Source organism: Phaseolus vulgaris, chromosome 6 (assembly GCF_000499845.2).
Source record: "Phaseolus vulgaris cultivar G19833 chromosome 6, P. vulgaris v2.0, whole genome shotgun sequence".
Lineage (NCBI taxonomy): Eukaryota > Viridiplantae > Streptophyta > Magnoliopsida > Fabales > Fabaceae > Phaseolus > Phaseolus vulgaris.
This window is the reverse complement of record NC_023754.2, coordinates 15,014,284-15,026,321: the sequence shown is the minus strand read 5'-3', so window position 1 is coordinate 15,026,321 and position 12,038 is coordinate 15,014,284. Positions and strand designations below refer to the sequence as shown.

Below are 12,038 nucleotides of genomic sequence, written 5' to 3'. Positions count from 1 at the left end.
CATACTCTAATTCATTATAAATTTATATGTTTATGTATTTTTTAAATATCAAATTATATATTTGTATTTTTAGTTTTATCATTATGTGTAAACTTATGTGTATTTGTATTTTTAAATATTAACATGTGTATTCACATTTTTTTTATTAGTATTGTAAATACATTTTTTATTTTTATCACCATCATATGTGTATTTTTTTTATTAAAAAAAACTATAATACATAATATAAAATTATTTTTATCATTTTTTAGTTCTATTTTGAATTTGTTTTTTTTTAAATGAAATGAATGGTAATTTTTTAAAAAATTGGATGCATAGGTTATGTAAGAATTTACCTAATAATATAAGAAAAATAAATGCAACGTGTATATTATGAGTGATTTATTTTGTTAATTAATAGTATATTATTATAAGAGCGGAAAAAAATAAAAAAATTAAGAAGGGGAATGAGAAGTTTTGAAAGAACAAATTAAAAAATAAAAATAAAAATAAAAATAAATTTTGTATACATCAAGATCAGTTATAAAAGAGAATCCAATTTAAGAACAAATTAAAAAATAAAAATAAAAATAAAAATAAAAATAAATTTTGTATACATCAAGATCAGTTATAAAAGAGAATCCAATTTATATATTGATATAGATTTATCAAATTTATTTTGTAATATTAAGAATTAACTACAGAAAAAAGTAAAACAAATTAATTAATACACGCTACAATCATCAACTATATTGTCAAAACTAAATAATTTTTTTTCTATAATTAAAATTAATAGTTATTAGATGCCAACACTAATTAAAAAAATAAATTTACTATTAACCAGAATTTAAAAACTTTTAATTAATTCTTTAATGAGAGTATGGTACCTAATAAAAGTGTTTGAAGGAGAAGTTCAAAACAGTACTCAATATTAATTCAAAAGTGGCAATATTAAAGTTTTTTTCCAATAATACCTTTTTTGATGGAAAATATTTTTTTTCTTCTAGAAGAATAATTATTATTTATTTATAATTTAGACGAAGTATGAATTTTCTAAAATAAGAGTGTTGGTTAATAAGTTAATAACGTGCCCGTTGTTCCCCCTTACCCCGAAAGCCACAAAACCTTGATTTAATGATAATTGGGTATATACCTAATCAAAAGGTACATTCAAAGGCACCACCACCACAATTGCACCCAAGACCAATTTCTCATCTCTTATCTTTCTCTTTCTTTATCTCTCTATATAAAGCAAAAACAACCCTCACCCTCTCCATCATCACCGCCAACAACTCCACCCAAACCATTCTTCTCTCTCAACTTCCCTCCAATTCCCTTCTGGGTTTTGCAATTTGGTCTATTGGGTTCCCAAATCTGTCACCTTTTTCCCCGTTTAACGCGAAACGGCAGAAAGGGGAGAAGAAGGAGTAAAAAGAGGAGAGGGATTGATTTTGATTTGGAATTTCGGGGGTGTGTGTGGGGGTTAAAACCCGGGGTTGTAGCATTGTAGACATCACGGCTATTCAACGAGTTCGCCACTCGCTCTCACATGCCCGTTGTGGCCGTCGCAAGGGTTGTGTGAGAGAGAGCAACCCTTCGCCACACGGCGGGCGTGGTGCTCTTCCTTCCGAAGGTGGTAGCCCCTCTGACCTCCTCTTCCTCGCCGGCGGTGGTTCAGTTCTTAATTGTTAGGATTATTTAGTAGGAATAGACGTAATATAAACAGCGCCTTCAAAAGTTCTCAATAAAGGGGTTTCTTCTTTCCTTTTGTTGCTTTTGTTGTTCTTCTTCTCTGGTAGTTGTTAGTTTAGGTGAGTTCAAGAATGTTGAGCATCAAGAGGGTTCCCACTGTGGTTTCCAATTATCAGAAGGAGGGATCAGACGAGTCTCCTGCCGAAGGATGTGGTCGGAACTGCCTCAAAAGTTGTTGCATTCAAGGTTGGTATTTTCGTTTTTACGTTTTGGATTTTCTGGCTTGGGCGTTTGATGCAAGGCTTTCTAATAGGGTCCATCATCTTGATTTTTAGTCGTGAAGTTAGGTATTTCGGGATGCATTTGTCTGCAATCTTAAGGATTGTGATGAAACTGTGACTGTGGCTTCAATTTAAAACCATGATGTGTTCTGTTTGATGGATTTTGGATTTTGCTCATTTGTGTTTTTTTGTGGTGTTTTGGTGAACAGGTGCGAGGCTGCCTTTATATGCTTGCAAGAGGGGGGACAAGATCGGTGGAAAAGAGTTGCCTTTGCTTGGATGCAAGGAGCATTACCCAGTGGCGTTTCTAGACTCTCTTATCCTCGGGGAGGTATTAAGGAATTCTGATTATTTTGTTTGTGTTTTTTGAGTTTTTTCAGGTTTGGTGTTTTTCTTTGTACGTGTAGGTTTGTCGTGCGTAATGTTATGTGACCTAAGTATTTTAAGGATTGGTGTTTGAATCTGTGTAGACGTGTCATTATGGTATGCGTAAAGGTTTGGTGTTCTGTTTTTATTCGTGTGTAGGACTGTAGGTGTGTCATTATGTTATGCCCTTTTTTTAATAAAGGCTTGATGTTTCATTTGTGCTGTAGTTGTGTTATTATGTTTCCAACGTTTTAATTTGTGTTTAAGTTGGGTCATGATGTTGTGCTTCATATTTTTATTTTCCTTGTTTGTAGTTGTTTCATAATTTTTTGAAGTATTTTGAGTTTGGTGGTGTAGTGGGAAGAACGCATGCAGAGAGGGCTTTTCCGTTATGACGTCACAGCCTGCGAAACCAAGGTCTGATTTGTATGCCATTTGGTGTGATTCACTTTGTAGACAGACGTGTTTTGCTTGTTTGGGTTTTTGCATGCCTGTTGTTTGATGTGTTGGTTATTGGGTTAGGTGATTCCTGGGGAGTATGGTTTCATTGCTCAGCTTAATGAGGGTCGCCACCTCAAGAAGAGACCAACTGAGTTCCGTGTTGATAAGGTCCTCCAGCCCTTTGATGAAAGCAAGTTTAACTTCACTAAAGTTGGGCAAGAAGAGGTCCTTTTTCAGTTGGAGCCTAGCGATGATGGAGAAGCTCAATTCTCTCCAAATGCACCAATTGATGTTGACAATTCTCCTAGTTTTGTTGCCATCAATGTAAGTTTTGTATTTTTTTTTTTGCAGTCTGTGATTGAAAGTTTAGTAAAATAATTGTTTAACCTGTCTGCATCTTTATAACAGGTGAGTCCTATTGAATATGGGCATGTGCTGCTGATTCCTCGGATTTTTGAGTGTTTACCTCAAAGGATTGACCATGAAAGCTTCTTGCTTGCACTTCAAATGGCAGTTGAAGCTGGGAATCCATATTTTAGGTTGGGTTACAACAGCTTGGGTGCATTTGCAACCATTAACCATCTCCACTTTCAGGTACTTGTTGATCAGTGATCAACTTGAGATCACTGCAACATTCTCCATGTTGATATTTGGGTTGTTCTATTTGTTATCTAGTGTTTTAGCAGTATTCATCATATTGACGTTTTGTGATTTTGACAAATTCAGGCGTATTACTTGGCTATGCCTTTTCCCATTGAGAAAGCCCCTACCAGGAAAATTACCACATTGAGTGGTGGAGTGAAAGTATCTAAACTGTTACACTATCCAGTCAGGGGCCTTGTCTTCGAGGGTGGTCATACATTAGAGAATTTAGCCAATGCTGTTTCAGAAGCCTGCATCTGCCTTCAACACAACAACGTGCCCTACAATGTACTTATTTCAGACTGTGGAAGGCAAATCTTTCTCTTGCCACAGGTAAATTGCTCTTTAACCCGCCTCCTCCCTAAAATCATATTTACATAGTTGCTTCATATAATATGTTGGCTTAAATATGTTTCTTCTCTTTGTACCTGCTTTATGGTTTTGGTTCCTATAAAATTGTTTTACAATTTTTAGTCCTCTTAACAATTAAGTGATGTTCTTAAATAAAGGGTAGAATGAATATTTTCCAATATGGGAGGGACCTATACCTAAAGTTTGCAATTTTACAAGAGCTACAAGAGTAATGTAAGGTTTTAAAACCGTCTACACAAAATTTTATAGGGACCACAATAGAGAAAAAAAGGTTATATTGCCCTGAAATCTGTTTAAGCTTAAAATGTATGGCAACTTACTAGATTGCAAATGGTGAAACAGTGCTATGCAGAGAAACAAGCTCTTGGAGAAGTGAGTGCTGAGCTTCTGGAGACCCAGGTGAATCCTGCTGTATGGGAAATTAGTGGGCACATGGTGCTGAAGAGGAAGAAGGACTACGATGAGGCATCTGAAGCCAACGCCTGGAGGCTTCTTGCCGAGGTCTCCCTCTCTGAAGAGAGGTACGAGGAAGTCACTGCTCTTGTTTTTCAGGCCATTGCATCTGTTGACATGAATGTCAAGCCTCAATGTGCTGAGGAAGTTGATGCTGTTAGCCCAAGCACCCAGCCTTCCATGGTGGTTGGTTCACAGAAATGCCTTGTTCTCCTTTAACATGGCTCTGGTGGAAGTGACTATATAAGCTGCTATACCCTTCTACTATGGTGGTGACAGCAGTTACTATATGCATGTTTTATGGACCTGAAAAAATTATGATGTTGCTATTTTTATATTATATGGACTTGCTGTATGGTGCTTGATTGTCCTTCGTAGTCTATGTGAGAAAAATACAATGTAATAACTAATCTTCTGAGCTTATTCAGTTGTTAGTGCTTGTGTGTGGTTGAATAATGTGACATACTTTATGGTTTTATATAACTTGAACAGCTTTTATCATCTTTTATTATTGTTACTGCACTTTTGGTTGTGCTGCATAGTCAGGTATGAGAGTAGCATTTATTCTTGCTTCACCTTTTGAGAAATTGGTATCTAGGACTCATGAGTTTCATTTTTGGTTGATAAGAGAGGAAAAAGAAATGAGTTTTTAATTGTTTTACAAGAGAGAAAATGAAAGATAAATTATAAAGTTTATTCATTCCTTTTGGTTGGGTAGAAATAAGATAAAAGAAAGAAAATATGCATAAAGAAGGGCATAAATACCCTCAATAAGGGTATTATTGTCTTTATTTTAGTCACACAACTCCTTAGACGAGAAGTGATAAAAGTTTTCAAATGAGAAGAATGAATGAAGTGAAGGCTTTCCCTTTTACTCCTTTTCATTTTTTCTATAGAACAAAACATGACATAACAAATATAAAATTAATAAATAAAATGACAATTCTCTTTCGCCTCTTGCTATAATTTAGATTTACATTAATATTAAAAACATTCACCGTCTATTTGGATCTAATCATATTAAAATCATCCTCTTACTTGAATTAAAATAAATTTTAAAATGATTTCATTTATGGTTAATGTTATATTTAAAAATATAAGTATATAATTCAAGTATATTTATACATAAAATATTTTTAAACCTGTTTGAATTTCAAATTAATTTTCCAATATATTAATCTAAATATGCAAATATTTTAAATTCATATTAATTAATATGTTAATATAAATTATAAAATATTACATTTATTTCCATACTCCAATTATATTTTTTATTTCATTCTTTGAACATAAAAATTATTTACTATTTAACACATTTTAAAAAAATTAATACAATGACATATTAGTAATAATATATATTAATTAATTTTTTTTCAGTCATATTAATCTAATATATTACAATTTTTTTTATTAGTTTTCACTTAAATCCACTTAGTTTCTCTACAACCAAATAACATCAATTTTTTGTTATTTTTTTTCATTTTCTTTTCTTCTTTTATTTTATTTCTCATATTTACTGAATAATTCATGAAAAATGGGGGTTGCTATTAAGTGAAAGCATATATCTCTTTGCTAAATGGAATTTTGTAATTTTGTAAGTATCCTAATTTAAAAATTATGTATATGTACCCCTTTTCCCTATTCTTTCCATATAAACATTTCTTTACGCCACTAAATTTGCTTTCACGTTTAAACTACCCTTTCTTTCATGACTTCTTAGACCTAATTTGTTGATAGAGACCAAAAAGTAGTGTGACAGTTCATGCCACTCTCTGTTTTTTCATTTCTCATTCTTCTTAAACTCCTAAACATAGCCCTTCCCACGTGAATTGGGATCCCATCCAACGTGACCTAAATTCGTACACAACACTACCCAATTTTAATGACTCATCTACAACAAAACTCACGTTAAACCTAAGGTATTTGTTAAAAAGCCAAAGAGATAACGTGAATCTCCACAATTTGCTAGAAGAAAGAACAAATATGTATTTTATAGAGATCAAAATCACTATTAACATGAGTTTTGTTAGTGAGGTGGCTTTGATTCAACCAAAATAATATGAAAACCACATGTATAAAATAAAGTGAGGTGGCTTTACGTTAATGAAAACGATTATTTTAATGTATAACTATATATATACCTTCTTGAATCCAAGTCCTCTTATCACACTTTCAAGATGAAGATAATGTCCATAATTTTTTTGGCAATTGCAACATTTCTTATTTTGTTGGTTTTGATCCCAATGGAGGGAAAATCAGCACCAAACATTTTGTACCAAAATGGTTCCACTAGTGTGCCATCAAGAACTTCAGCATGGGTGAAAAATAATGTGAGAGGAGGAGGTTCAGGTTGTGGTAGGAGACCATGGGTGTGCCGTGAAGGGGAGTTTCCACGAAGAAGTTTGTGTTGTTGGAATCGTTGTGTGAATGTGAGTTCTGACAAAAACAATTGTGGGTTGTGTGGGATCAGGTGTCCCTTCAATTGGCAATGCTGCAGAGGTTTGTGTAGAAACATAAACTTCAGCTCTTCAAACTGTGGCAAGTGTGGACAGAGATGTCCTTACAGGGTACGGTGCTCCTTCGGTGTTTGTGGCTATGCTTAAGGACATGCTCCATTCCTTCCAAACCCACCTAACATGAACCCTATACTTTCTCATCTCCCACTTGTATAGTGAAAGGGACATGTTTCATTGATTATATGTGAATCTTGTTTTATTATCTACCAAATGTTTCATGCCATGGAGAAGTGTCATACCTATGTTATTACGAAAGTATAGTTGCTTGGTCATGTAATCTACACATGGAAGCAATTATGTGTTTGTTTTAGAACAAAAACATTGTAAGAAGATTAGATATTATACTTTGTTGTTAGCACTTGTTGTTGTTAAAATACACAAATGATCATATAACACATTATGTTTAAAATGTTTATTTTTATTTTATTTTTTTATGAAAGATTTGAAATATCAAACTAAAATTCGATTAAATTCTATTGATTAACAAAAGATTGTCTTAAATCTTAAATGTAAAATAGTTTTACAACATTTGAGATGTCTTGGTCACATCATAAGCAATATCTCTTCCCCAACCTTGTCATCACCACGGTCACCGCCACCGCCACCGCCATCGCCGCCGCCACAACCAGTGGCGAGCAGTTGTATAATTGAATGCTCCTCTCTCACTTCACTCTCCGTCGCCGCCGCCACCTTTTTTCTTCTCTCTCGCGTGCTCTCACCACCCTTCAATCCATTTCGTCACCCAACCTTTATCTTCTCGACACCAACGCTTTTCTGAAATCCCACCTTTTGGAGCTCTCCCTCGCGATTCCCGAAACCACTCGCACTTGCTGGAGGCTTCCCGCGCTGGGCCCCTCGCACGTGCTGCTTCTCTTGCAGGCTCTCCAAGCCCATCGCGTAACACTCGAAAAGGTTCGATCTTTGTGGGAGATTTTCAAATGGGGTGCCCTCAAGAACGCGGGTTTCGACTTCAATCACCTTTCACAGTCCCGTGAGATCATGGCCTCGCTTCTCGTTCAAGTGGGGTTGTTCAAAGAAGCCGAGGAGTTGCTTTTCACGTTGGAAAGTGATGAAATTTTGGACGATCTCATTAAAGGGTATGCTGGTGCGAGAGAATGGGAAAAGGGTGTCTTTGTGTATGATTTTATGAAGGGTAGAGGGAAGATTCCTTCGAGGGATTCTTATGGTGTTTTGGTTGATCTTTTGGTGAAGGTGAAGAGGACGAATCTTGCATATAGGGTGGCTTTTGATTTGGTGGATTTGGGTGTACCATTGAGTGGTGATGAACTGAGGGCACTGGAGATGGTTATGGTGCTGCTTTGCGTTGGTGGGAAGATTCAGGAAGCAAGGAACTTGGTGAAGAAGGTGTTGGTTCTTAATTGTGAGGTTAGTAGTTTTGTTTTTGATGAAATTGCGTTTGGATATTGTGAGAGGAGGGACTTCAAAGATTTGGTTAGTTTCTTTGTTGAAATAAAGTGTGTCCCTAGTGTGAAGGCTGCTAATCGAGTTATGAATTCATTGTGTAGGAGTTATGGTGTAGAAAGGGCAGGATTGTTTTTGCAAGAGCTAGAGAGTTTAGGTTTTAGTCCTGATGAAGTAACCTACGGGATATTGATTGGTTGGAGTTGTCGGAAAGGGAAGATGGGAAATGCACTGAGTTGTTTATCAGCTATGCTATCAAAGAGCTTTGAGCCACATATATATTCTTACAATGCTCTTGTAAGTGGGTTGATTAAGGTAGGTATGGCGGATCTTGCACGTGACATCGTTGATGAGATGATTGAGAGGGGGACACTGCCTGATGTTTCGACTTTCAGAGTTCTTATGGCAGGGTATTGTAAGTCCAGGCAGTTTGATAAAGTGAAAAATTTGATTCTTGAGATGGAGAGCCGTGGATTGATTAAGCTCTCTTTGATGGAGAATCCGATTTCCAAGGCTTTTCTGATTTTGGGCTTCGACCCTTCAAGTGTGAAGTTGAAACGAGACAATGATGGGAGACTGTCGAAAACGGAGTTCTTTGATAATGTTGGAAATGGACTCTATTTGGATACAGATGTTGATGAGTATGAGAAACACATAACTCTGGATCTTGAAGAGTCCATGGTACCCAACTTCAATTCATTTGTGGGGAAGGAATGTAGCAATGGTAACCTGAAAAAGGCATTGATTTTGGTTGAAGAAATGCTTTGTTGGGGACAAGAATTGTTGTTGCCTGAATTCTCCAAGTTAGTGAGACAACTTTGTTCATCTCGGTCGCAAACCACATCAATGACCAACCTTTTGGAGAAAATGCCACGGTCTGCCCATAAACTTGACCCAGAAACTCTCAATTTGGTTGTACAGGCATACAGCAAGAAAGGCTTACTGTCCAAAGCGAAAACTATACTGGATGAAATGCTTCAAAACAAATTTCAAGTCACGAATGAGACTTACACTACCATATTAATGACTTTATGTAAGAAAGGAAACATGAAAGACTTCAATTTTTATTGGGATGTTGCATGTAGAAATAAATGGTTACCAGGTTTGGAGGATTTTAAACGTCTTCTGGTTCTTATCTGCCATCAGAAAATGCTTAAGGAAGCATCACGGTTTCTTGAAATCATGCTTTCATCACACCCTAACTTAAAGTCAGATATATGCCATATATTTGTGGAAGTACTTTCTAGTAGGGGTCTTACGGACATTGCACTTGTAGCTTTAAAACAACTACAACCTTGTTTCATCTTGGATGACACTGGTTATAATAATCTTATAAGGGGCTTATGTAATGAGGGAAACTTTTCTCTTGCCTTTACAGTATTGGATGATATGCTAGATAGATGTTTGACACCTTGTTTGGATATTTCAGTCTTGTTAATCCCTCGATTATGCAAGGCTCATAGATATGACAAAGCTATTGCATTAAAAGATATACTTTTGAAAGAGCATCATTCATTTTCTCATGCTATAGATTGTGCATTGATACGTGGATTTTGTAATATGGGGAGCATAGGGAAAGCTGAAGCTATGTTCCGTGATATGTTATCTAAAGGGTTTAGTCCAGACGAAGAACTGTGTAACATCCTTATTCAGGGTCACTGCCAAGTTAATGACTTGAGAAAAGTGGGGGAACTACTTGGTGTTGCAATAAGAAAGGGTTGGGAGCTATCCCTCGTAAGTTACAGGAATGTTGTGCGATCAATTTGTAGGAAAGGTAGAGTCCGGTTTGCTCTGAGCTTAAAGAACCTTATGCTTGCACAATGTGTACTTGATGGCCAAATCATATGCAACATTCTCATATTCTATCTTTTGTCGGCTGGAAATAGTTTAGCTGTTAATAAGATACTAGCTGAAATGGAAGAGAAGAAAGTTGTACTTGATGAAGTTGGTCTCAACTTTCTTGTCTATGGTTTCTTGCAATGTAAAGATTTATCTAGTTCTATGAATTATCTTGCCATCATGATTTCGAAGGGATTCAAACCTAGCAACCACAATTTGAGGAAGGCAATACGCAGCCTGTGTGATGCCGGGGATCTGCAAAAGGCCCTGAAATTGAGTCAAGAAATGAGATTAAGAGGCTGGATACATGACTCTGCCATTCAAACATCTATTGTTGAAAGCCTTCTGTTGAGTGGTAAGATACACGAAGCAGAAACCTTCTTGGACAGGATGGGAGAGGAATCTCTAACTCCTGATAATATCAATTATGATTACCTTATCAGGTGTTTTTGCCAGCATGGAAGACTGGACAAGGCAGTTCATCTCATGAACACAATGCTGAGGAAACATAACATTCCAATTTCCACCAGTTATGATTTTCTCATTCATGGATTTTGTGCACAGAATAAATTGGATATAGCTATGAATTTTTATGCTGAGATGTTGAACTGGAATCTCAAACCAAGAATTGAGACAGTGGAAATGCTTGTCCATAGATCGTGCCAAGATGGCAAGACAGAATTCGCAGAACAATTTCTAGTGGAGATGAGTCATGGAGGTGAAACTCCAACCAGAAAAATGTATTGCACAGTAATTAAGAGTTATCACATGGAAAAAAATCTTAGGAAAGCATCAGAGCTCATGCAAGCCATGCAGGAAAATGGCTATCAGCCTGATTTTGAAACACATTGGTCTCTCATAAGCAACTTAAACAGTGCCAAAGCAAAGGACACTGATAATGGGGGAAAGGGTTTTTTATCAAGACTTCTTTCCAAAAGTGGTTTTCTTCAAAAGAAATGACCTTCTGTTGTGAAAGGGGTATTTGTTGGTTGTATTTTTTAGATACTGTACATTTTTGGACTTCAGTCTTTGGGAAAATTATTATGCAAAACATAATTTATTAAAGATAAATAGGATCTGTTTGTTAATCACTTTGAGGGTACTAATCCAATTGTAAAGTGACTAATCATCTTTCTATATTTGGATCTGGAACTTCATGTAAACTTCAAGATACACACTTCTGTAGTTTCAATGTAACATGTATTAATTCTATATTTCTTCCTGGAAAATAACAAATTCATCATGGGAGGTACCTGTCAAGACATTCCCTTTGTAAATTCATTTCCAATTTTTTTAATTTCTTTTTATAAAAGTACATTTGGTACAAAAGAAGTCTTTATTGTGTTTTTTTAAGAAAGTTTATCAAGTTATTAAAAAATGTTATACCTTTTTTGGTAAGAAAAGTATATTTATTTATTTTTGACACAGACAAATGTAGTACTTTTAATATTGACAGAGAAATTATAGAAATCAGAACACTTTTTTTAGTAAGATGCATGGTAAAATTCTAAATTTGAAATTAAAATCCAAATTAAGATTTGTTAATATTGCAAACAATCGTGTTAACAATTATTTTTTCTAAAAAATGAAACCTTCAATTTAATACTTATCAACTGATATTTAAATTCTAAAGTAAATTAAATTTAAGAATATATTTAAGTAATAGTGTTTTAAAATTAGAGTAAATTGTTCATAGAAAAACAGAAATAGATATTTTAAGAAAAGATACATGACAGGAGTGATCCTCTCAATAAAAAGAAACGTGCACAGTTTGACTTTGTAGACACTGGAAACACTGCATGATTTATTTTATTGTCTTTATACCAATTTTAATTGATGCACTTGATTTTTATCTCTGTAATTTTAAAATGTTTTTTTAATATTTATGATCACTTCTCTTTACAAAAATTCTTAATTTAAAGTAAAGACTAAAAATAAAACACTTAAAAATTACATAGGGAAAACTATAATTTATTTTAGGTGAAAATCAGAATAAACAAAAACGAATGTAAGCCTAAAATAAAATAATAAAAAT

The 12,038-nt window shown here is 34.9% G+C and overlaps 2 protein-coding genes across 2 annotated transcripts; both read left to right on the top strand.

The window, feature by feature from the left end:
- Positions 1-1,037: 1,037 nt before the first annotated feature.
- Positions 1,038-4,727, top strand: LOC137831256 (GDP-L-galactose phosphorylase 1-like). Its single transcript, XM_068638852.1, has 7 exons — positions 1,038-1,917; positions 2,162-2,283; positions 2,676-2,735; positions 2,841-3,083; positions 3,168-3,353; positions 3,486-3,734; positions 4,116-4,727. The coding sequence occupies exons 1-7, from the start codon at positions 1,803-1,805 to the stop codon at positions 4,443-4,445; spliced, it is 1,305 nt and encodes a 434-aa protein (XP_068494953.1). The 5' UTR covers positions 1,038-1,802; the 3' UTR covers positions 4,446-4,727.
- Positions 4,728-7,246: 2,519 nt separating this feature from the next.
- On the top strand, positions 7,247-11,215 carry LOC137831250 (pentatricopeptide repeat-containing protein At5g15280, mitochondrial). Its single transcript, XM_068638847.1, has one exon. It carries the CDS (start codon positions 7,394-7,396, stop codon positions 10,961-10,963), a length of 3,570 nt encoding a protein of 1,189 aa, XP_068494948.1. The 5' UTR covers positions 7,247-7,393; the 3' UTR covers positions 10,964-11,215.
- Positions 11,216-12,038: the final 823 nt, after the last annotated feature.

What these genes read in the sequence shown, in the direction of transcription:
- LOC137831256 (XM_068638852.1), top strand. Translation starts at nt 1,803, where the DNA reads ATGTTGAGCATCAAGAGGGTTCCCACTGTGGTTTCCAATTATCAGAAG. An exon ending in CTAGTTTTGTTGCCATCAAT is followed by an intron (nt 3,084 to 3,167) that starts GTAAGTTTTGTA and finishes TCTTTATAACAG; the next exon opens with GTGAGTCCTATTGAATATGG. An exon ending in TTAACCATCTCCACTTTCAG is followed by an intron (nt 3,354 to 3,485) that starts GTACTTGTTGAT and finishes TGACAAATTCAG; the next exon opens with GCGTATTACTTGGCTATGCC.
- LOC137831250 (XM_068638847.1), top strand. Translation starts at nt 7,394, where the DNA reads ATGCTCCTCTCTCACTTCACTCTCCGTCGCCGCCGCCACCTTTTTTCT.